Source organism: Chenopodium quinoa, unplaced genomic scaffold (assembly GCF_001683475.1).
Source record: "Chenopodium quinoa cultivar QQ74 unplaced genomic scaffold, ASM168347v1, whole genome shotgun sequence".
NCBI lineage: Eukaryota > Viridiplantae > Streptophyta > Magnoliopsida > Caryophyllales > Amaranthaceae > Chenopodium > Chenopodium quinoa.
In genome coordinates this window covers 3,032,157-3,058,682 of record NW_018743327.1, presented here as the reverse complement: position 1 = coordinate 3,058,682, position 26,526 = coordinate 3,032,157, and the positions used below count along the sequence as shown (strand labels likewise).

Sequence of the window (26,526 nt, the reverse complement as noted above, 5' to 3'; positions counted from 1 at the left end):
ACTCGGGGCGCCACATAAGAAAAGTAAATATTTCGTCCAATGATAAATTAGATTTTTATTTTAATTTTGAATAAAATAATTGTATCGCCACGTAGGTAAAAGTAGCGAATAAGATATGGTATTTATTATAAAATTTTAATGCCACATAAAAAAATTGTATCGCCACGTAGGTAAAAGTAGCGAATAAGATATGATATTTATCTTATAAAATTTTAATGCCACGTGGATGAAAAACCACAAATTTTATTTATCATTATCTTTATTTATCTTATAATAATTTTCATCTATCATTATCTTTATTTGTCTTATAATAATTTTTTTAAAAAAAAATTCTTATAAAGAAAAGTGCACAAATTTTACCAACGTAGAATAGGAATGACAACTCCACTTTAATAATGCAACCGAATCAAAATTATCTTATAAATGATTTTTTTTTTTTTTTACCATTAAAGTATAATAAGTATGAAAATTCCACTTTAATACTTAACACTTTCGGTCAAATAAAAATTTAAGGGAAAATTATCTAGCTTGTGACACTATATCACAAGTACTAAATAATACCTCCGAAAAAAATTATATTTAAATGATAAAGTATCATTATAAAATAAATTTTGATAGTGTTTATGATAAGAAATTAAAATTGTTCATTAATCTTAATTAAATTAAATTTTTTTATACCTACTGTTATAAATTGACACATATACGACACCAACAAAATTTCATATTTATACAAAATTCGCATATAGAGAATTTTGTATTGGTAATTTTGTGTCAGTTTTAGGTCATCAATGGTAGGGTACTTTTTAGCTTAATTTCATATGTTTATGTTTTGTTTGATGAATTTCGTTATTACATGCAGATCAAAGAATTAAATTCGAGCAAAAATGATTAAAAATTCAAAGTACGAGTTTTTCACCTGTTTGATGTACTAAATTTCCGCAAACAAAATAGCTTAATAAGTCTGGATATGGTAATACTGGACGAAGAGGTATTTTTAAAAACAAATATTGTGATTTGGATTGCATAATCAACTTATTAAACTAATTTAATTTCTTATTTTTAATTTCAGGGTGATTACACAAGTTCATGCCTCAATTTAAAGCCAACTGTGTTGAACATTTTCGTCCAAACTTGATTGAAGACTATGAAATGTTTACTCTATTAGAAACTTTTCAGTCGTTCCAAATAATAAGCAATATCGCGTTGTCATATCGACAACAAAATAATGATTCAATAATTAATGATGAAAAAATTCCAATGCATAGATTTGATTTTATACATTTACAATTTTTAAATCTATTTCGCAACAATTATATCGATATTTTTTATTAGGTTTTAATAATATTCTTACATATATTTATGTGTATCTAATAATTTTTTTTTACATTTTGCTTATGTGTAATTTTTTTTAATGTTCTTATTGAAATATTTATTATGAAAAACAAGTTTATGTAAAGCTTTGGAATAATATTTTGTTGAGCATACCAAACAGAAAAATCAACTTAAGTTTGTGTTTTTTTAAAAAAAAATTATTCTTATTCATTAGTCAAGTATGCAAAACATGAATTTGTTAAATTGAAATAAATTATGAAAATATTATCTCATTCGTCGGGTGGTTAAATAAAATCATTTAGATCGATCAAAAGATTTTTTAATTCTATTTAAAAATTAATTTTTAAAATTAATTTTTAAAAATATTCTACTTCTAATATAATAATAAGAAATTACAAAAATAATATACAAAATGAAATACAAAAAAACCGTGCTTCGCACGGGCTTACATCTAGTAATAATAATAATAATAATAATAATAATAATAATAATAATAATAATAATAATAACATTTAATAATAATAATAATAATAATAATAATAATAATAATAACAATACTACTACTACAATTCATTGTTCAAATGGTTATATTTTTTTGACACTCATTTTTACTGTTAAAAAATGAGAGTACTACAGAACTTAAAATAATTTTATTTTTTAATTAAATAGTGTTTCGGGGTTTTTTGATGTGTCCTGCGGGAGAGTTACAATTCCAAGAATGCCCTTCGACGCCTGTGCCTGCAAAATCACGAAGACTCCTGGGGGTAGGAGCTCCGCCTCCGACGATCAAGTTAGTAAAGATACGGGAGGTAGAATGCACGTAATGTAGAAGTTACTTCTCGCGTAATGGGAGAATTCTGCAATTAATATTGCTCGGGGTAAGTGTTTTTCTTTTTGAGGAGTATTCAATGTGAACAACAAATGTTCCCGCCTCCCATTAATGAGGGTCCTTCCACTATTTATAGTGGGGAAGGGATGGTTTCCCTTTTAGGGTTTAGAGGACACGTGTCAGCAGAGGATTGGAGCCCTGCTGACCAACGGCTGGATGCCACGTGTCACTAGGCCATTGGGCCACGTGTTTAGGGTATTTTTACCCCAAACACTTGCCCCTCACTGGTGCTGACGTGGCAGGGTGCCACGTGGCGCCGGTGAAAGGTTTTTTTTTTATTTTTATTTTTTTATTACAACTCTTCAGATTCTTTTTGAAGGATGGAAAAGCAGAAGGCGAAGAGTCACGACTTTTCACCTTCTGGGACAAATTCTATAAATAGGAGAAGATGTCCCCCGAGCTCTCATTTACAAACTTTGCCAAATTTCTGAAAATTTGAGAGCAGCCGGCAATTTGAGAGTTGAGAGCATTCGGAGTTGAGATTCGTTGAGAGCAACCGGTCTACAGACCGTCTGGGTCGTTGCAAGCTAGCCAAAGGTTTTCGAGAGGGTAATCAGAGAAACCCAGCCGGATTTTGAACCGCCTGCGTCTTCGCAAGCATCCCAAAGAATTTCCAGATTTTCTTCTAGGTACCGTCTCTATTCTTTCTAGATTTTTCATGTATTTCCGTTTGAGTCTTTTACTCGCATTTTTGTTCATTGGTCCCATAAATAGATGGACCCCTTATACCCATACCCGGAACCTAGCTGTGAACTCAGCCGGTTTATTAGTACGGCTGAGTCTAGAACTGGGTCTGCCGCCTCTGTTCTTTGGGACAACCCTTTTTCAACACCCATATCGACCGACTCTGTGTCTGTGCAGGACACAATGGCCAGAATCCGGTCTACTGCCAGAGATCCCAACTACAGAAGTGGGAGCTCAGATGAGCAGCCGCCTGAGGTCCCAGCTTCAGGCGGTGAAGTAGAGCAAGGAGAGGTAGAGCAGAGAGGCTCACCCGGGGGCGCTCCTAGCACCCCGGGTGATAGCATTTTAAACGAAGAGACTGCTCCCCTCCAGGAGACCAGAGAGCATGTAGGCTCTGATAAGGAGGTCTCCAACTCCCCAGCCGGCTCTGATGCCGGTCACGTTCAAAGTAGCAGTAGCAGCTACTTAACCGAATCTGAGGATAGCGAGGAGGCGGAGAGGCCTTCTTGGGATAATATGAACGATCCTCTCATGATCGTCGTCTCCTCTAAGGACCGCGAGCTCATGCGGGCTGCGCTGCCAGATTTTATCAAACGGCGGCCGCTGGGGGGTGACTATACAATAAAAATCCCGGCTGCTCTGGGAACAATATGGTGGGAGGATGGACAACCGAACGCGAACGCTTGGTTCGGGTGCTACGAGGCGGCCTTCGTGGCCGGAGTCCGCTTCCCTCTCCACGACACAATAAAAGCCATACTTAGGGGGTATGGCGTAGGTCTCTGGCAATTAACCCCCAACTCATGGGTAAATATTTTAGGGTATATCGCCGCCTGCGAGATGCAGGGCCTCAACCCTGGCTGGGAGGCGTTTGCCCACATGCATTACTTGAGTAGGAGCCCAGGCGGCTGGAGAGCCTGGTATACCTTGACCACCCAGCCCAAATACCTTATGACCTTGGACAAGCCATCCAAATGGTCGGACTGGAAGCACCGGTTCTACTTGGTTAAGGCCCCAACTACGGCAGAGAACAGAGAATTCCGGATCTACAACCGGAAACCAGAACTCTTGGGGACCAAGTGCTGCCTGCCCCCTGTCCCGGAGGATGATAGAGAGACCATCCTTGACTCCGGGTTTTTTTGAGTTAGTTCCTGACACCCTCTCATCCGGAGAGATAGTAAGGGTACCTAGAAACTGGGTGCCCAAACATGATTTTTTTTAGGGACGAATGCTTCTTGTCCTTGTGGTCTAAGCAGCATGTTTAAAAAACGTATGTATTCGGAACTCAGCCGGTTTCTTTCGAACCGGATGCTTTTATTTCCTTGCTTATTTATTATTCTAACCGTGTGCCTTCCTCTGCAGAAGAAGCCAAGAAAATGCTGCCCACCGAGAAGACACCGGCTAGGTCGGCTGCCGACATCCGGAAAGCCAATCTCGAGAAAAAACTTGCTGCCCAGGCGGCGAGGAAGGTATAATCGTCTGATCCTTCTCGTTTATTTCAATCCTTTTATCCCATAACTTATATTTTTCTCGTTTACATGACGGGAAGCAGATGCCCCGGTCCCTTCAAAAACAGGTCAGGCCTCCGCCGACCCAACAAGAGTCTGCATCCAAGGTGCAGAAGACAGCCGACCGGCAAACTACCGGCGGCAAATCAATAAAGGTCCCAGGCGGGCCTGGATCTGCGGATGTGCTTTCTGCCATCCCATTGAGGACCGCAACCGGTCCCTCTGAAGGCCGTTCGGGCCGCCAAGGTAACTTCGACCTTACACTGCTTGACCTGCCCATGCGGGTCAAGTCTTATTCACAGCCTCGATCGCAGCCGGGGGATTCTCCAATCAGCCGGCAATCTATAGGCAGAGCATATGCGAGTTTCTCACCGTCTGTTTCTGGTGCAGATAATTCTCCCCGCTGGCCGGACGGGGCACAATATGCCCGGGCCATGCTGAAAGCCGTCCCCAGGGACGAGAAGGAGGCGATCCCTGGGATCAACTCCTTTAATGCCGACCGGGTGCTGGTCGACCTGGCCGACGTATGCTCCAACAACCATGCGGTAATTTTCTTGACGTGCATTTTTAAATATGCAGTATTAACCGGCTGTATTTTTGCAGGATATGCTGCGCGTAGAGGGGCTCAAACGAGCTTATACCCGCAAGTCTGAAGAGGTAAGGAGAAGCAAACGGGCTGTTGATGACGCCCATAATGTTGCTGACTACTCTTTGTACATGCATGGCTTAGAATCTAAATCTATACGCATGGAACAGGCGGAGAAGACCAAGGCCCTCCAACAACAGATTGATCAGCTGAAAAACCAAGTTGACCAACTGCAGGCGTCCCTGGATGATGCCAATAAAAAGTTGGAGGAACAGAAAGAGCCCCTCCAACGGCTGAGCAAGGCGGAGACTGAAAATGGTCGCCTTGCCAAAGAGAATGAGCGCCTGCGCAAAGAGGCGGCTGCTGCCAATGAGAACTTCAAGGCCACCTTGGAGTCGGAGCAGGAGAGGCTCATTGAAGAGAATGAGCATGACTGTGCAAACCGGATGCAACAGGCGTTTTCCCTCATCCACCCGGAGGCGGACTTCACCGTCTGGGAACTCGCCTTCAAATATTCTGATCTTGCCATTCTGGTCGAGGAGGCGAATGAGCCGGGGCCGGACCCTATGACGCTTGGGTTAGGGAGGAGATTGCGCGACGGCAGGCGGAGGCTACTGAAGAGGAAGAAGTTGTTCCTGAAGCCGACGCAGCCGCTCACCCTGATCCAACCCAGAACCAACCAGAAGAGGACCGGTTCACTGTTCGCCTGGAGTAGCAACTACTTCCCGGCCTGCGCGCCTTGCATTATCTTGTAATAGCACCGGATGAGATGGGCTAAGCTGTAATAATTTTTATTTTGAATATTAACATTTTCACCGGCTGAGCCGGCTTTTGAATGCTTTTTATGTTTCTGCACTTCAATACTAGAATTCTTGTTATTTTTTTATACATATTTCTGCGAGGATAACCAAAAGAACCCCGCCGGTAACACTACCGCTTGGGTCTTCGCAAACAGCAAAGAAATTTGCAAAGGTTGCCAAGAGGACCCCACCGGTAACACTGTCGTCTGGGTCTTCGCAAACTAGGCGAAGAAATTTGCAAGGGTTGCCAAGAAGACCCCACCGGTAACACTGCCGTCTGGGTCTTCGCAAACTAGGCGAAGAAATTTACTAGGGTTGCCAAGAAGACCCCACCGGGAACACTGCCGTCTGGGTCTTCGCAAACTAGGCGAAGAAATTTACTAGGGTTGCCAAGAAGACCCCACCGGTAACACTGCCGTCTGGGTCTTCGCAAACTAGGCGAAGAAATTTACTAGGGTTGCCAAGAAGACCCCACCGGTAACACTGCCGTCTGGGTCTTCGCAAACTAGGCGAAGAAATTTACTAGGGTTGCCAAGAAGACCCCACCGGTAACACTGCCGTCTGGGTCTTCGCAAACTAGGCGAAGAAATTTACTAGGGTTGCCAAGAAGACCCCACCGGTAACACTGCCGTCTGGGTCTTCGCAAACTAGGCGAAGAAATTTCGACCCAAAACCAAACCGGATGGCGTCTGGGTAATTGCCCCTGGATAGCGGTCTGGGTCTTTGCAAGCCAGGCGACTATCCATATGATATAGCTCGAATATACACTAAGTGCCAACATTAGATTCGGGAGCCAGTCGGTTTATACTGAATTACCGGTCGGGACTTCGCAAAAGAATCACGCCAGATTAGGATGTCCATTCACCGGTTGGGCTTTTGCAAGCATACCCCTGAATGAATTATGGCCTAGACCAAATGTTTTTAGGCCTGCTCTTAGAGAGTCAGGCGGCAGTATTGAGTACCGGCTGTCCTTCCAAAAAGTGAGCCGGCTGCAAGTTTGGGGTTGCTAGCCTGCCCTTTTTTGGTGCGAAGGATCGTCAGGCGGATATGTCCGCCTGTGTGATCGCTTAGAACAATTTACCACCCAAATGGGAGATGTTCTCTTCGTTGAATTCACCCGTATGGGTGTCACCGGATGAAAAAATTAGTTACTGGTGCCGCTTGTGGTAGGCACAAGACATGGCGGTTGTATACAAAATTGAATGTAATTCTCATTAATCATTTGAAAATTTTCAAAAGATGTACAATACTTAGAAGTATTATTTTTTGAGGTTATCTACATTCCAAGTTCTAGGCAACTTTCTTCCGTCTGGAGTTTCCAGGCGGTAAGTGCCGTCTCGTACTTCTTCAAAGATCCGGTAGGGTCCCTCCCAATTTGGGGTTAATTTGCCTTTTTCATTGGCCCTACCGGTTGCCTCCATTTTGCGAAGCACAAAATCTCCTTCTTTCAAAGGTCTTTTACGAACCCGCTTGTTGTAGGCTCTAGTCATACGCAGACGGTAGATCTCATGACGCAAGGCAGCATTCCCCCTTCGCTCTGGAAGAGCGTCTAATGCCAACCGCATGGCTTCCCAGTTAGCCTCCTCATCATATAACATAATGCGTAGAGTAGGCTCATAATGTTCAATGGGAAGAACTGCTTCAGTGCCGTATGTCATGAGAAATGGGGTCTCACCGGTTGCCCCCTTTTCGGTTGTCCGGATAGCCCAAAGGACATGAGGTAATTCCTCTGCCCATAGTCCACCGGCTCTTTCTACTTTCTTCTTTATCCCGTCTGAGATCAACTTGTTAAAAGCCTCAACTTGACCGTTTGCCTGAGGACGGCCAACGGATGCAAAACAATGGGAAATTCCTTGGTCTCCCAACCAGGTCTTCAGGACAGGCGTTTCGAACTGCGGTCCGTTGTCGAAAACCATGGACATTGGAACCCCGAACCGGGTGATGACGTTTCTCCAGATGAAAGAAATCACGTCTTTCGTTTTAATCCCTTTTACCGCCTCTGCCTCAACCCATTTGGTGAAGTAGTCTACTGCTACAAGAATGTAGCGGCGGCCGCCTGATGCAGGCGTATAAGGTCCCAAAATGTCCATGCCCCATTTAGCAAACGGAACCGGACTATGGATTGCCGTGAGTTCCGTTGCCGGTTGATGTATCAACTTAGCGAATTTTTGGCACTTGTCGCATCTCTTTACTAGATCCATGGCATCCGCTTCAAGAGTGGGCCAGAAGTACCCTTGTCGTCTGGTTCTTCTGGCCAGGGACCTGCCGCCAATATGCGAGGCACAAAACCCCGCGTGCAGATCTTCCAAAACTTCTCTCCCCCTATCTGGGGTTACACATTTCAAAAACGGCTGCAGGTATCCCTTCCGGAGGAGTTCCCCTTGATGCATAACAAAACTTGAAGCACACTTCTTGAGCGCTGATGCTTCTGAAGGGTCATCCGGCAAGGTACCATCCGTCAAAAAGGACCGGATGGGATCCATCCAGGTAGCAGTTCTGTCCAAGACTCCAATGGGATCATTCTGAATACTTCGTTTTTCAATGACTTCCCAAAAGACCGTCCTAGGAGCATCACCGGAGCCTGATTGTTTTCAGACCGGGGCACCTGTCGCAGATGAAATTCATCGAAGGACCCAGCCTCCTCTTTGACCGCCTGCAAATATTTGATCATAGCCGGATGGGTGGCTTCGTAGTCACCAAGGTATTGGCTAACGATCAGCTGTGAATCTGAGCAGGCGTCGACCTTTCTTGCACCGGCTGCCTTACACATGCGCAATCCGGCTAGCAGGGCTTCATACTCTGCCTCATTGTTGGAGGCTTGGAACTTAAACCGTAGTGCATATTCAAACTTATCCCCTTCCGGGGAATGACAGATAACACCTGCACCACAGCCGTTCACCGTAGAGCTGCTGTCTACAAATAACTTCCAGACCTGATCAGGGTTTTCCGGGTGCACCGGCCTAGTCATCTCGACAATAAAGTCGGCAAACGCCTGACCTTTCACTGCCCGCCTGGGTTCAAAAGTTATCTCAAGGCCTTGTATTTCAACAGCCCACTTGATCATTCTACCGGATGACTCTATAGCAGTCATCGTACGCTTGAGCGGCTGATCTGTGTATACCACAACCGGATGTGCCAAAAAATAAGGCTTCAACCGCTTGACTGCTACGAATAAGGCCAACCCAAATTTTTCGATCATGGGGTACCGGAGCTCAGCATTTTTAAAGACATGGCTGATGAAGTACACCGGCAGCTGAATGTCGTCTCTCTCAGCGAGGAGAACGGCACTAAGGGCGTGATCAGAGACGGCTAGGTACATGTACAGAACCTCCCGGGGTAGGGGGCTCACTAGCCTTGGCAAAGAATGCAAGTGCTGCTTAAGCCTCTGGAATGCCGCCTCTGCTTCTTCACCCCATTCAAACCTTGACCTCTTCCTGATTGCCTGGAAGAAATAGAGGCACTTGTCACCTGACCGGCTGAGGAACCTCCCCAATGCCGCCAGACAACCGGTCAACTTCTGGACCTCTTTTACAGTGCGGGGAGACTTCATGTCAATTACCGCCTGTATTTTTTCCGGATTAGCTTCGATGCCTCTTTGGTCAATCAAGAATCCGAGAAACTTCCCAGACTCAACACCAAATACGCATTTCTTTGGGTTAAGCATGACCCGGTGCCGCCTGAGTGTGGTGAAGGTTTCTCGCAGGTCTGCTAGGTGATCCGTCTGTAGCTTGGATTTGACTATCATGTCATCGATATACGCCTCTACATTCTTGCCAATCTGGTTGATAAAAACGGTGTTTATCATGCGCTGGAATGTAGCCGGTGCATTCTTCAACCCAAACGGCATCACCGTATAGCAGAATAACCCCTGATCAGTGACAAAAGCCGTCTTCTCCTGATCTTTCTTCCAGAGAGGTATTTGATGGAAGCCGGAATAAGCATCCATAAAGCTCATTAACGCATGGCCGGCTGTTGAGTCGACTAGGCTGTCAATCTTTGGAAGCGGGTAGCTATCTTTTGGGCATGCTTTGTTCAGATCTGTGTAATCCACACACATCCGCCAAGTACCGTTCGGCTTCTTTACTAGAACGACATTTGCCACCCAATCCGGGTAGTAGCATTGCCTAATGAACCCAGCATCCAACAGCTTTTTGACCTCAGCCGCTGTCGCTTGAGATCTTTCTCCACCATGATCCCTCATTTTCTGCCTAACCGGCTGCTTTTTGGGATCTACGGCTAGCTTGTGGACAGCAAGATCCGGGCTGACGCCTGGCATCTCTTCCACTTCAAAGGCAAAGATGTCTTTGAATTCCTTCAGCAGCTGGAGCAAGCCTTCTCCCAACCGTTCGAAGGCTACCGTCCCGACCTTGACTGTTCTTTCAGGACGGCTGTCATCTAGGATGACATCAAGGCAGTCACCAGCCGGCTGAGGTCGTTGGTCATCTGACCTTTCCCCGGCTAGTGATTGTTATTTCTCCTTTTTGACGGGTGCCAGTTGGTCCGCCTTTCTTTTCATACCGGCTGCCCTTGGAGCCGGGACTGCTGGGTCGCAGTTATCAATATCTATGGGCTCGCCCTGGCCGGCTGCACCCATAGTTGTCTTGACGTCAGAGAGATAGCACTCTCTTGCCGTCTTCTGGTCCCCGCTTAGGGCACCGACTGTACCATCATCCTTTTGAAATTTGACCAACATGAGGGACGGGATGATGACAGCCTTAGATGCGTTGAGGGTAGGACGGCCAAATATCATGTTGTAGGCGGACAGCTCCTCCACAACTAAAAACTTGACTATCATGTGGCGTCCTTGCCCCTTTTCACCCAGCCGGATCGGAAGATCTATGCTTCCGACCGGATGCACTACTCCACCCCCAAAACCGACTAGTGGGTGAGGAGCCTGGTGCATGTTACCGGATGTGTACTTGAGCTTGGTCAAGCACTGATAACTGATTAGGTCAGACGAGCTCCCGGTGTCTATTAGGATTCGGCCAACCTTCTGGTTGGCAACCTTGCATTCGATGACGATGGGGTCATCATGAGGCCGCCTGACCTTGCCCCGGTCCTTTTCAGAAATAAGGACCTCAGGAAAGATGTCTTTCGACGCCTGGCCCTCATCCACTGAGTTGACCAGCTTCCTGATGTTGTCTTTGGTGCCCCGGATGGTAGGACCCCCTCCGGCAAAACTGCCTGCTATTGTGAAGATGGTCTCTTCATCCGTCTCGGAGTTTGCTGGGCCGGTTTTTGCCGCCTGCCCTTTCTTGGCCTGGGTATTACCCTTAGCCTTGGGTAGGTAGGATTTTAGGGCCCCCTCATCTGCCAGACGGTCCAATAGCCGCCTGAGGCTATAGCAGCCATCGGTGTCGTGGCCGACATCCTCGTGGTATTGGCAATACTTGCTCTTGTCCCGTTTATTCACGGGGCTTTTCATTTCTGCCGGTTTGTCGAGAGACATCCGGTCTTTGATTTCCAGGAGGATGGTGGAGCAATCTTTTGCGAACTCGTATTTGGGAGCATACGATTCTGACTTCCGCCTGATCTTCTGAGCCGGCTGTCCTGATCGGTCAGCTGCCCAGACCCCTTTTCTCTTTTCTTCCTTTCTTGCCGGCTGATGCTGTTGCCGGCTCTCTTTTTTGTCAGACTTTTTATAATTTGACGGCTGCTTGACAGCACAAAGCTCCGTCGCCTGTATATAGGCTTCAGCTTCAATTAACGCCTCTTGGAGGGTAGCAACCCTCTTCCGGACGAGGTCAAACTTAAAGGTCGACCCATCCTTCAGACCTCGAAAGAAGTCTGTATAGGCCACTTCGTCTGATAGTCCTGGAATCTGAATTCTCATCAGATTGAACCGTCTAACGTATGACCGGAGGCCCTCCCGGTCGCCCTGCTGTATTGCCCCTAGGCCGAGGCTAGTCTTTTTGGCAGGAATATTCATTGAGAAATTTGACGTAAACAAGTACGCCAAAGTTCGAAAGTTGTTGATGCAACCGGCTGGTAGGTTACCAAACCACCGCTGGGCTATGCCCTTGAGGGTAGCCGGGAAGCATCGACACCAGACGGCATCATCTAACCCCTGGAGGTACATGAGGTTAGAGTAGGCCATTAGATGGTCTTCTGGGTTGGTGGTGCCGTCATAGGCCCCCACCAAAACATTCTTGATCTTAGGCGGCTGTGCCGCCTGGGTTATCTCTGGTGAGAACGCCGTTGGCTGTTCCCCCATATTTAGCAGGCGCAGCTTCCAGTTCGTGGGTTGGAACGGCTGCTGCGCTTGCCCACCGAAAAGACCCGGTGACATAAAAGGGGATCCACCCAACCCATTCAGTGTGCCGAATAGGCCAGGCTGGATCACTTTGGGTCCAGACCGGGCAGAAGCTTCGCCCGTCTGGCTCCCAAGGTTCGTTCCCGTACGCCTGTGTGAGACGTCATGGAAACTGTCCGGGAAGGTCGACGTTGAGGCCGACGCAGACGCCTGACCTCGCTTCTCTTGGAGAAATGTGCGGGCGTCTGAGAATGTTTTCTTGGAGCCATCCGGCTGTACGTGCCGGATGGCCTTTCGCAGCTCCCCTTGAGGAAAACGGAGTCTGCTTGGATCAAACCTTAAGCCCTCCCCCTCCTTTGGCTTGGGATGAGGGGTAGGAACTCGTTCTTTGACCGCCTTCTTTCCAGAAGGCTTCTTGGCCGGCTGACCCTTCTTTGGAGTAGCTGACCGGATGAGGCTCTTGATCTCACCCTTGAAACTATTCATGAAAGACATGAGTTCGTTTCTTGTAACGGGGGCTGAGCCCTCCACCGTTTGGGCAATTCCAGCCGGTTGCCCGGCTGGGTTGCTGGGAGCAGCTTGGCTGATTTCCCGTTCTCTTCTATCTTTAGCACGAGGGTGCTTCGTTCTGAAAGACCCATCCGGGGCCACATATGTTTCAATTTCGTCTCCACTTTCATGGTCCGTCTGGACCTCAGGCTCGACCACAGGCCGTTTGCCCTGATTCGGTGACACAGTATCAGAAGTCATCTTAGAAGTACTCTCCCCACAGACGGCGCCAAATGTTTCGGGGTTTTTTGATGTGTCCTGCGGGAGAGTTACAATTCCAAGAATGCCCTTCGACGCCTGTGCCTGCAAAATCACGAAGACTCCTGGGGGTAGGAGCTCCGCCTCCGACGATCAAGTTAGTAAAGATACGGGAGGTAGAATGCACGTAATGTAGAAGTTACTTCTCGCGTAATGGGAGAATTCTGCAATTAATATTGCTCGGGGTAAGTGTTTTTCTTTTTGAGGAGTATTCAATGTGAACAACAAATGTTCCCGCCTCCCATTAATGAGGGTCCTTCCACTATTTATAGTGGGGAAGGGATGGTTTCCCTTTTAGGGTTTAGAGGACACGTGTCAGCAGAGGATTGGAGCCCTGCTGACCAACGGCTGGATGCCACGTGTCACTAGGCCATTGGGCCACGTGTTTAGGGTATTTTTACCCCAAACAAATAGTATATGTTTTTAAAATGTTTTGGGGTTTCATGTTATTACAATATTTTCCATAAATATTTTAATTATATAGTATATTTTTCTTAAATATTTTAATATGTATATTTGTATATACACATATGTATAATAATAAATAATCAAAGATCACTAATCCGTAGTTAAAAATCACTAATTAATAAGTTCAGTTCAGCTCAACTCAGTTCAGTTCAGTTCAGCTCAGTTCAGTCAATGAGAACAGACCCTTAGTATTTAAAATGATGACGAGGTTTAACATAGCCCTTTTATGGTCCCAATTTTTTTTTTATTTTTTTAATTTTTTTTAAAGATACTAATTCCACCTTTAGATTATTATTTAATAATCACACCTTTATAGGGAATTTTCTATTGGTCTCAAACTTGTTGGTAACTGGTTTTGATGGGTTAAGATGCCATGTGTCATTTTGCTTGTAATTGATTAAAAAAAATAAAATTAAAATTAAAAACTAAACAAAAAAGAAAAAATTAAAAGTATGTGTTGTTAAAAAAACCCTAGCCTACGTACTCCCTCTTCTCTCTCCTAAACTCTAGCCTTCATTTTCAATTTTGAAGGGGCTTCCATCGGATTTCACCGGTGAAAAGCCCCAATCTTTATTTTAGTGTCCTTTAGTACTTTTTTTTTTTTAATTTTTTTTCTTTAAAAGCCCCACCACCTACCAACCATCCCCCATCCACCGTGAAACCCTCTCCTTACCCTAGCCCCACCAAAATCGGTATTTTATTTTATATGCTTAAAAAAAAGGATTGGACAAGATTTGAACTCAAGACCTTAAGTTTCAAAACTATATTGTTTGTCACTAAGTTATACCATACCATATCATGTCATTTTATTAAAATTAAAATAATTAAGGATTTTAATCATGAAATTAATGTAGTAACTTGAGACATCGCCCGAGGCCTAAACACTAGTCATCATCATCATTAAGCATCATCATCATCATTATTGTTATTATTAAAAATTGATTCTAAAACAGAATATTATATGGGTCGCGTGTCACCTTTATTAAGCACTATAAACATGACATGTAAGCAATATATGCCACATGTCACACCTTTTAAACAATAAGATGACATGTCACCTTCACAACATGTACTCCCTCTGTCCCCAAAACTTCGGTCCTTTTGGCCTAATTTTAGTCCCAAAATGATCGACCTATTTGCATTAAAATACCCACCAATTTACAACAATATTTGTTCAAAATTAGCTTCTTTGTATAAAATTTTGTTTTTCCACATATGTTTAATACTTTATCTCTCTACTTTTTTTACAAACCCCATGTAAATTTATGTTTTCAATATGTTTTTATTTCTTTTTATTTAAGTTTCTTAATAACCGTGAAATCAACCCAAAAGAATCGATTTTTTTGGGGAAGGAGGGAGTATTAGATTTGACAATTAAAAATGCTTATAGCAAGACTTGAACTTAAGAGCAACAAGTATTAAGTTACAAGTCTTAACATCTTAGCTATTCGTTAATTGAACTTTTCTATACACTAGGGAAGCCAAGGCGCGCATAGCACACGGGGTGGCTAACTCTGTCTTTCGGCTTAATTTTTCTTGGCTTTTGTTTGAACTAATACTCAAAAGTTAACAAATAAGTAGAAAATGAACTCAGACAAAATGCTTCTAAGAATATAGCTTTGAGTAAAATTAGCTCTATGCAGCTCCACCTGTAGCCTCTTTGTCAACCCTTGATAACTCCCTTGAATTCCTTCTTGCTTTCTTCCCCTTTTCATCGTAGTCAGTTTGGTTTTTGTTCTTTTAATACATCTATTTTGGCACAATTATAGATTAATTTTATTAGTCTCAATGTCCTTTAAACACAATTATGAGTAAATAGTTAATTTAATTTTGACCTTCACAAAATAAAGAAAAAAAACGTCCATATATAACAACAACCTTTATATGTCCAGTGACTAACATTGTCATGTAACTAAACCATAACCCTCATCAAATACAAAAAAATTTAAACTTTATTATTCTTTTTTTTTTAAGTTCTAATTAATTGATGGGTCTTTCAAATTCATCTATTTAATGGAGTCATCAAGTAGAGATAGAATTGCTAGAAAGATTGTGAGATAGAACAAAAAAAAGGCAAATAGTCAAGTTCGTCATTCTTCTTATTATCATTCACTAATCACTATCCAACAATCTGGCAATTAACCTCATATTCATGTACCCACATTCGTTAACACTCCACATCCTTGCTAAAGCCCCTCATTTGCCTCATCATAAAATACTACAATACAATTGCAAATGAGTTTAGCAGTACCACTTAAATTTGGTAATAAGTATTAGAATTTGAAATTTGGTAAAGTTTTCCGTAGAACGGATGGGTCCGGTCATACAAACAAAAAAAAATTAAAAATTGAGGGAAAAAAAAAATCTTATTAGTTAGAAATTAGATAATAATAGTCAGAAATTAGATTATAATGGTACGTATTAATGGACAGTACTTGAGTTGCTCAATAATTTTGTTAGCAAAATGGACAAATCATCTGTGAGCGGCTACCACTCAAACATATTTGACCTATGTATGATGGCTTTGGATCGATCTTCGCAGTCAGCACCTTGCTTCAATTAAGAATGTTAATTTCGTGGAGAAACATGTCATCAGTGCAATGATTGCAATGTTCAAGCCTCTCTTCTCACTAAGTATTGAATTGCTGCGATTTGAGGAAGGTGGGTTGTTAATTGTTGTATTTCTAGGTTGAGGAGGGTGGAGGGTTGGTCTGGGTTTTGGCTCTTTTGGGTCGGTGGTGGTGGAGGACTCACGGAACTCACATAAAACCTTCTTCTGAAATTAATAGCAAATGGAAACTTGTAGATGATAATCAACTGAATCTTTCACATAAAAATAAAATAAAATTGTGAAAGCTCTTAAAATTATACTAACTCCGTTTCTTTTAGTTGACACATATTCCTTTTTAGGAAGTTTTTTAATTGATACGTTTTCTTTTGGGTAAATTTTTTACCTTGCATTTACAAGTTATTCCACTTGTTTTTTCATTCTCTCTCACTCTCTCTCTTCTCCTTAATATATGTGCCTAAATCAAACGCGTCAAATAAATAGATTCGGAGGAAGTACTAATTAGTACTACAATCCAATATATAGCAGGGGTGAAACTTTAAGAAGCATATTAATATTATAAATATATATGACCTTTTTTTTTTTTTGGACAACTATGACCAATTGGAAACTAAGTAATATTGATTTTAATTGTTCTTATATAATTTTGGGATTGTGGATTATGTACTTCAATGGAGATGGTGGACAGAGATGAAGAAGAAATTAATAGAAAGTAAAAATGTTCAAGAGTAATCAGTACTTCAAGACAAGAAAAACTAAACTCGTAAATGGTTAAGAAAAAATTCAGTATTTCAAGGAAGGTGAACAGAGAAAGGAGAAAGAAAGCTCAAAACTCATATTTCGCTATGAGAAAGTGTATAGACAATTTCCCAATGAGAAAGTGTAAGGAAATTTACATATGAAGGCAATAAGGTAAACAAGTATTTTAAGGGGTATAATGGTCCGTGCACTATTCATAAGAGCAATCTCTTACTTTTATAAGGTAGAGAAAAAATATAGTTAACTTGGATTATATAATTATTAATTGCAAATATTTTTTCAAGTCATGAAATCTCAAGATGATTATCAAAACAGTCGGACATAATTAGCAAACTAAACAAGTACACTAGCATTCTACGGCATTGCCTAGACTATACACTAGGTAATACTATCTTCGTTTCTTTTTAGTTCACACGTATTCTTTTTTAGGAAGATTTTTTTAGTTGACACGTTTCCTTTTAAAGTAACTTTTTTTACCTTGCATTTACAATCTACCCCACTTGCTTTTTCATTTGCTCTCACTCTCTCTCCTCTCCTTAATATATGTGCCTAAATCAAACGCGTCAACTAAATAGAAACGAAGGAAGTATGTAATACTGTTTTATTTTGGAACTTTGGAGGTGGGGATTGGGTGGATGGTGGGGTGGGGTGGGGTGGGGTGGGGAAGGTGGGGATTAGGAGGGTGTGGGGTGGGGAGGGGATGTTTTGGATTTGTACCTGTCGTACGAGGAGGGGTGTTAGATGTTGACTCATCGTGGAGACGGGGATGAAGATGAGAATGTTAAGCAGGGATGGGGATGGGAATGGCAGGGCTGAGCAAAACTACCCGAAAAACTGAAAACCCGAAAAACCGATCCGTAATCGTTCCGAAAATTAGGGTACCCAATCCGATAACCATAACGGTTCGGGTACCTGATCCGATAACCATAACGATTTGGGTACCCGTCAGATAATTTGTTATCGGGTATGGTTAGGAGGGTGAAGGGTGGGGAGGGGATGTTTTGGATTTGTACCTGTCGTACGAGGAGGGGTGTTAGATGTTGACTCATCGTGGAGACGGGGATGAAGATGAGAATGTTAAGCAGGGATGGGGATGGGAATGGTAGGGCTGAGCAAAACTACCCGAAAAACTGAAAACCCGAAAAATCGATCCGTAATCGTTCCGAAAATTAGGGTACCCGATCCGATAACCATAACGGTTCGGGTACCTGATCCGATAACCATAACGGTTTGGGTACCCGTCAGATAATTTGTTATCGGGTATGGTTATGGGTATCATTTTAAAATTAACGGTTACCCGATCCGATCCGATAAGCATTTTTTTTCTCTACTTTAATCTATTAATATAAATCTAAACTTTTATTTTACTTCATAATCACTTTATAATATCAATGATTAGTAATATTATTAATAATTTACTCAAGATCATATGGTATTGTTTTCAATTAGTTGTAAATTATATCATAATAACTACATAATTAAGTTTAATTATCAGTATTGGATATCTTATTGGATACCCGATAACCGATCCGAAAATCCAGGTACCCGAACTTATCGGTTCCGGTTATGGGTATCACTTTTAGTGATTTTGGTTATCGGGTACCTGAACCGTTAGTATCAACGGTACGGGTACCCGTCCCATTAGTACTAACAGTACGGGTACCCGTCCCATGCTCACCCCTAGAGAATGGTATCCACTCCACATATATGGTTTGATTATGTAAGCTAATTAGTTTTGTCTTTCAAAGACAATAGTTAATACTCCCTCCGTCCCTAAATTACATTCCTATTTTCCTTTATTATGCGAGGAATAAATGCTAAAAACAGGAATTTAATTTAGGGACGGAGAGAATAGTTATGTAAGCACTAAACAAACCTACTCACACATCTAATTATATCAACTACTCATGCCACTTAAATCAGCAAATGCTTCATGTATCTCCAATAACTATCACCATTGTCATTACATTTTTAAAATTCAAGAATAAACTAAGGTTTTACAGCAAATCCAAAGTTATGTTCTGTGAATGATATACCACATTGTCAAACTAATTTACTCGATCACTATATTTTAGTTGTAATGCGCGCCGACCAACAACTACTATTTTAAATCAGTTAAGAATTGGTTGTTGGTTGTTGCTATAACAAAGAATTAAAATGCACAACACATTAATCATTACATTTGACTTTTTTCCATCAACCTGTATATACTCGAGTTAAAATCCATTTCTTAATTGCAAAATTCATCAAAAAATTGGAATCACATCTGCTGCTTACACTAAGAGCCATGATTGGAGAGCATGCTCCGCTATACCTCTTTTTTTAACATAATTTAACCATAAATTACTAGAGATTAAAGAGTTTACCAAGAGGGGAGAAAGTCGATACGAACAAAACTAGAACAAAAATTATCCTCATATCCCCTGAGAATGCAACTATATCTTTAGAGCTTCTCTTAATCCGAAGTTAAAGTTGCTCTCTTGGCCTTTCTTGCCTGGAGCTCCTTTTGGATTCCCGCTTTGCATCATTGCAACAAATTCATTATAGTCGATACGTCCATCCTGCAAGTTGAATTGATACAATGTTTCCTGTTAGTCATGATCGACCACTTTTCTGTGTATGGAGTCTTCTTATATAGTTTGGACATTCAATGTTAAGACAGTCATGACATGAATGTCCAGCTTAGAAGTCAACACAATATTAGGCTAGACAGCCCAACTACATAAGTAGTTGAGTCACATGATGTTTTCAATGTCAAGAAAAGATGTAAATATTATTCCATCCTCAATTAGTAGGCAAGAATTTTTTAGTTCCTTCTAAAAAACTGTTTAAGAGCAACCGTTTTCAATCACTAATTTGCAACAGCTATCTTGTTTGGGGTAAATTTAGGTCAGGGTTGATATTGGGTAGCCTTAATCCATGACACATCACTTAAGAAAAATTTGGTCCAAGAGAATTCAAGAATATGACACTTGACTTGCATCGGGATTCAGAGTGGTGCTAGATTTCAAAAAACAGTGCACCGAAATATTAGAACTACATAAAATGATCAACCTCTCATAAGTGGTATATCACATCAAGGCTCTCAAGTTAAGTTGCACATCCAGATGTCTGGGTCATATCATGTAAAACCTAAAACATCTTCAAAGGGTTGGACCTTCAATTATCTTCTAGTTCATGTTGAATCACTTTTAATGAACAAAGGCCAAAACCTAAGGGTATGCTCCAATTTCTAAAACAAAGTCAAGGATTCAAAGCCTGTCAGTTTATTGGATCACTCACCCATCCCCCACCCAACCATCTAAAGGTGGGACGTAAAAACCAAAAAATGAATGTTAACTTGCGTTTTCCGCTCCCCTTCACAGGTGATAGCCTGATTGGTTTTTAAAACTGCTATATAATGTAATATACGCTCACATATATGAGTTATATTATGCATTGACCAATTCAAGATTAAAATTGTAGCATCAAGTGAAATGACTTATAATACTATTATGCTTGACTTCTCAGGTTTCTATATTGACATTGAAATTGTGAGAATACAAATTACTTACGTTGTCTTGATCAGCTTCTCTAATCATTTCTTCCAACCGTGCATCTTCCATTCCAAACTCCTCACAGGCCTGCTGGAGCTCATCTGCAGTAATATAACCACTTCCATCCTTATCAAAGTAATTAAACGCTGCAAATAGATTATCATGTTTTTCAATTTTGTTCAGATGTAATGTTGCGGCTATGAATTCTCCATAATCGATTGTTCCACTGTTATCAACATCAGCCTGCAATATAAGATTATAAAAAAAATAACAAAAAAGGCATTAGAAACAGAAGTTGATGTTGTATATTTATACTGCATAGTACTTATATTATACAAGGCACATCTTTCCAAATATATTCACAAAATATTAATGAATCAATTGCCAGAATTCATGTTTAGTGGCTTGTCCTTCTTAAATTACAGAATGCACACAATCCCAAAAGCATTGTCCCTAACAAAGGTGCAGACTACACCTAAGAAATGGCGTTTACTTCAAAGTAAAAGTGACACATAAACCTTAGGAATCTTAACTTGCCACTAAGAATACACGTATAGAGCATGCTATAGCACAATTTAAAATACAACAAAACTCTTTAGAATTCTCAGGCAGAAAAATAAACTGTACCAAGTTCATTAGTAAGTCTATGCAACACAAATTGCTGCTTGTGGGTTGTGAACCAGAAGCAACAGTCCCAACATATGCTGGAAGACTACTAAGATAATAACTGGATGCAGCCACATGAAGACAAACAAATAAAGAATATGAAGGCCAGGGCTATTGATTTCACCAATGGTTGCTAATAAAATGAAACCTCATTGGCTTCTATCATCCTTCATCAAGCTCAAGATGTTCATATTTTTCAAGTTATTACTTACAGCTTGCATAAGATCGTAAATTTCAGACTCCATAAGGTTTGCACCAGCCTTCTCAAGTCCGACCTTGAGTTCTTCGTAAGTGATTTGGCCACTATTATCTGTGTCTATCATTTTGAACATCTCTTTAAGGCCTGCGATTTCTTCTTCAGATAGGCAATCTGCAATCACCTGAAATATACAACACAAGTTGTAAATCATTTAAGCATCAAACAAAATCCAAGTGAGCTGTATACTTAGCTTTGCAAAAATAATCGCCTTCACTTCTGATAGTCTTCATCTTAATAGAAAGTTATTTTTTGTGTAAGGAAACTTACTCTGAGAGCCATTTTCTTGAGTTTATTCATGGCCCTGAACTGCTTCAAACGACTCAAAACAGCAGAATCAAGAGGTTTGTCAGGTGCCACACCATCAACCTGCACCCAAGGGTGACCTGAAAGGAATTTGTGTTATACATAAGCAAGAAAAGTAACAAAATAAAAAGTCAACATCTCGAGAAAGTGGTTAAATACTAGATGAAATGAGGAACGGATAGTCAGAGATCATACTAAGAAGTAAGAACCCATTAATAAAAATTGTGAGAGAGGTAGAAAAGTTATACAAGACATTCTTTGTTATCGTATATTAAGAAAACAAATTTTGGAGGACTTTCAACCAATGTTATGTGGAGTAAGGTATGGGTATCAATTATAGGTATGTGTCAGCAATCCCTTCAAGACAAGCTAAGAATGCGACTTCAAAATCGTTCATAACATCATTTGTAATATTCTTTGCTTTTATTCTTTAGCTAAATATATACAAATACTAAAGCTGAAAGTCTGAAGCTCATAGTTGAAAGACCTATTCTTCCCAACCTTTGCACTTTATAAGTTACTTTAAATGTAGGAAAAAAGAGAAAGAGATAAAGGAAGAGAGTTGCACACAGGCATACAACAAGGTTATTATATAAGTATAGGTTTAAGCTGCTGGTTCATGTAAAATGTTTGAGCCTTTGAGGCATACAACATGCATCTTCAGCCATATATATGTATTCATCATCTGATTCCCCCTCATGAATGAATAGCCATGTCTAAGATTGATTACTTAACACAAATTTGTACTCCCGTCAAAATTTTGTCATATTACCTTGATAAAGGAATGCCAATTGGAATAGAATGGGCTAGGAGTCGGTCGAGTCAGACACCTAAAGATTCCTGCCTAGGTAATGTATAACAAAGAAGCTTTATGTCTCTTTTGCACCATGCTATGGGCATGGAAGCATGCAGTCTTCGAGTATCTTTTAGACCAAAAAATCCATAGTAGAACTACAGTACGACAGGGTGTAGACTGTCAAACCCTACAGGCGGAACGGGACCAACGTATAGCTTAAAGATCCTAGATTGATAGTTATAATATGAAACCAATTTCTCTAGCTTATGATCCATCATGTTTAGCCCACATTGACAATACAAATCAGGGTATTTTAACAAGTCTAAAAAAATTGATAATAAAATCAAACATTTGTAATTGTAACAACTCACAAAGAACCTCATGCGCAGTCAGTCGCTTTTTAGGATCACGAACAAGCATTCCTCTCACCAGATCTTTTGCTTCATCTGAGATACTAGGCCAAGGATCTGAGGTGAAGTCAAGATCTCCATGCAGAACTTGTTCAAATATCCCTTGCTCGGTTTCTGCACATTTAGTTCCTCAGTAGTTAAGTAAATTTTAGAGTTTGGACTCAAACAAAAGCTTCAGATCAGAACAAAATTGAGATTCTCACCTCCCCAGAAAGGAGGTACTCCACTAAGTAGGATGTAGATTATGACTCCAGCACTCCAAACATCTGCTTCTTGACCATAACGTTTCCGTAGTACTTCTGGTGCAACATAGTACGGGCTCCCAACCACATCAGTAAACTTATCACCTGGACAAAATTCATGTGAATCGTACAAACTTGTCAAAAAAAATTCAAAGTGCTAGAAAACAACAAGCAAGATACTTATCAAGAACAAAAAGGAAAATGAGGGGCGTGTAGAGTGTAGACTTGACCAAAGATTAAGGGTAAGTTTGACCAACTATATTATCTTATTTTGTCTTATTTCAATCAAAATAAGTTATGCAGCATGATATCAAGCATGGAATAGAAAGATGACAGATGAAATATTCACTGAAAAAAAGTAGTTTAAGATAAAAGGTTCCCTTTCTAAACAGGTACAGCCATATAATAACAAGTTTGATGCCAAAAGATACAAAAGTGAAATACAAGAATATACCTGGCTTGAAAAATATTGATAGTCCAAAATCAATTGTTTTAAGGGGTGAATCCTCATCCTGACTTACAAAAAGAAAATTTTCTGGTTTCAAATCACGATGCATAACCCCCAAAGAGTGGCAAGTTTCCACAACACCAACTATAACCCGCGTAAGTTCAGCTGCCTGTCGTTCTGTATAATGCCCACGCTGAATGATCCTGTCGAAAAGTTCACCTCCTTTGCAGAGTTCCATCACAAGATGAACTGCAACAGCATCCTCATAAGCCCCTTTAATTGCAATAACATTAGGGTGACCAGCAAGATGATGCATTATCTGAATTTCTCTCCTCACATCCTCCACATCCTCATCAGTCAACAGCTTCCTTTTCGCTATCGATTTACAGGCAAACTCCTTTCCACTAGCCTTCTCTATACACATAAAAGTAGTTCCAAATTGCCCTTGTCCTAATTTTCTGCCCAAACTGTAAAATTCCTTAATATTCCCTGTCTTCTTTAGCAATACAGACTCCACTCGGAGTCCTGCACTGGGTGCTCTTTTAAACTGAGGGGGTTTCTTAGGTTTAGCTTGCTCTACTGGTTCAGCTTCTGCTTTTGGTATCACCATTGGTTCAACTTCTGGTTTCGATACCGGGGTTTGCTCGGTTTCTGGCTTTGGCATTGTGATCTGCCTAGGGGGTTCACTTTGGGTTGGCAAAGGCGGTTCGCCTCCATTCGGGGCAGGAGATGGGGATGTTGGGTCATGCTGGCTTCCTCCATTGGAAACAGAAGCCGTATCATCTGGTGACCGGCTTCTCCACACTACAGCTGAAACTGTTTGCAGAAACCCATCCCTAGAAATAGAAGGTCCAACACAAGTATTACCCATCTATTTCTCCCCAAATTAACTTCTTTTTATTACACCCTCTATCTTTAACATCAAGATCCAATGCTACCAAACTTCTAATCTCATAAATTACGATCTAATTTCAAGATCAGAAATCCAATCAACCCCACAAAGTCAAACCCTTAAAATCCAACTCAAATCAACAACTAAACTTAATTGATCTAAAATCAACAAAACAATGACACCCAACTAAATTTAAATTACAGAAGCTTCAATTTGCTTAAACAAAACAATGGCTCAAACGCCATATACAAAAATAGCACAAAAAACTATAAAGATCAAAACTTTAACCCAATTTGTACCACCAAAAATAGGAATTTAAGTCAAGCACGCTCAAACCTTACAAACTGAAACTCCTCTGCTAAGTGCTTATTAAACAAATACCCAGAAAATGTCATATATCAAAGACAAGATCAAGTAAAAATAAGCAAGTAGTTTTACCAAATAACACTCTTGGAGATCAAATCAACCAATGCAGTCAAAGTGGTAGAAAAGACCCAGTTCAGGAATGCAATAAATAAACTCCTCTAAACGGGTAATTGGGTATGAAAAAACGGGTAAATGGGTATGAAAAAATGGAAGAAAAGCATTGGAATTTGCTAAAACAAATTGAATTGAGAGAAATTGAGGTTGAGTTGTGGTGGACAATGTTTACCAAGTCAAGAAGTTTTTTGATTTATATATGGCGAGATTTTGGGGGGATTTGTCTGCTGTAGGGTCGAATTTGGAGCTTTTTAATCTTTGTTTCTGGCACTACTTTTACGCGTATTTAGATTTGGATAGACAATTAATAAATTATGTATGCGAGAAAAGTTTGGCTTTTTTTAAAAAAAAAAAATTTACAACTTTATCTACATTTTAAGAAAAATTAAAAGGATGGAAAAAGGTTTTAATTTAATTTGCCTTCGTAAATTGATTGTATTTTAGAACACGCAATTTCTCTTTGGGCGTTGATTTAGAAACTAATTTTCTAAATACCGTCCATTAATGATGTACAAAAATTGGCCCGGACATGAAAATCGTTCTGAACTGGACCTGTTTGGAACAGACCGGTGAAGTTGGTCCAGTCCCAATCCTTAAAAATCCATGATTTTGGATTTCGGGTTTTACTGATCCATGTAAAACCCGAAATTTTCTTGTCCGAACCTGAAACCGGTAAAGCTACTTTTTTTAATTTAATAAGTCTAAATAGGTCTAAAGAAGTCCATAAACAAGTCCGTAACAGGTTCAAAGATGTCCATAACATGTCCAAACAGGTCTAAACAACAAGTTTATACACAGGTCCAACAATTTTTTATTAAAAAAAAGGAAAAAAAAATCAATAATCAGGTTAATTCAGGTCCAAAACCTGACCAGACCTGTTGTTCAGGTCAGGGCCGAAACCGGACCTGTTGATTCGTGTTCGATCTCCAGTCCTTAAAAATCAATGATTCAGGTCTCGTCCGGTTTTGGACAGGTGTACAGCCTACCTTCCACATATGATCGATGTTGGGTGTGATTTTTTTTTTTTTTGGTTCATCTTAAACCCTCTAATGGAAATAGTAGTTATAGCTTTACAACCGCTATTGTTATAAGCGGTTTTAGAAAAGAGACCTCCTTTTTCAATTAACAGGTCTCTTTTGCTCCTTTTTTTTAAGCAAAGAGGCTAAGAAACTTGTTAGTAAAAAGACGGTCTTTTTTCTAAAACCAAGCCTTAGCAAAAAGCAAGAAAGAGATCGCCCACAAAAGTATTTTTAAGTTCAAAGAAACCTGATTTCAGTAACAACAGATACCTTTGGTTTTTTTTTAAAAAAAAAAATACAAAACCGCTAATGTTGCTATAGTGGTTTTAACATAAAACCATTAACAACATTAGTGGTTTTAAGCCAAACCAAACAACAATCCAAAATGTACAGTACGTTGAAAATTTGTTTTTAAATGGGTTTTGTAGACATCTACTTTTGGCCTCCTGTCCCGACCGGAAGTGCTATGACGATAAATAAAACCATCTTTGTATTGGATCAACGTGAAGAATGCTTATGGACTACTAATTAAGTCACAAGAATGCAAAACAGCTAACCTAACCCAAAATAAAATGAACTAAAGTCGAATTAACTATAAGTCACAAGAACCCATGGCAGCGCATCTCAATCACTTGCGCGCAGCAGGCGCGGGCGACCCTTCAAGATGCTAGCGCCACCTGCTGCGGTAGAATGCTCAAAACCCTAAATGCACTCATTCCCTATAAATAGGGGCTTAATCCGAAGCTTAAACAGACATAAATTAACCCGAAACACTAGTAGAAACTTTGTGAACTTGTGTACTATTAACCCTCTTTTCCTAAAC

At 40.8% G+C, this 26,526-nt stretch overlaps 1 protein-coding gene across 1 annotated transcript; it reads right to left on the bottom strand.

Annotated features, from left to right (window-relative positions):
* Positions 1-18,839: 18,839 nt before the first annotated feature.
* Positions 18,840-24,948, bottom strand: LOC110737405 (calcium-dependent protein kinase 1-like). The gene is made up of 7 exons (XM_021917765.1): positions 23,319-24,948; positions 22,826-22,969; positions 22,584-22,736; positions 21,381-21,496; positions 21,067-21,234; positions 20,207-20,431; positions 18,840-19,213 (listed from the first exon to the last, which is right to left on the bottom strand). The coding sequence occupies exons 1-7, from the start codon at positions 24,181-24,183 to the stop codon at positions 19,088-19,090; spliced, it is 1,797 nt and encodes a 598-aa protein (XP_021773457.1). The 5' UTR covers positions 24,184-24,948; the 3' UTR covers positions 18,840-19,087.
* Between the last annotated feature and the right edge of the window lie 1,578 nt (positions 24,949-26,526).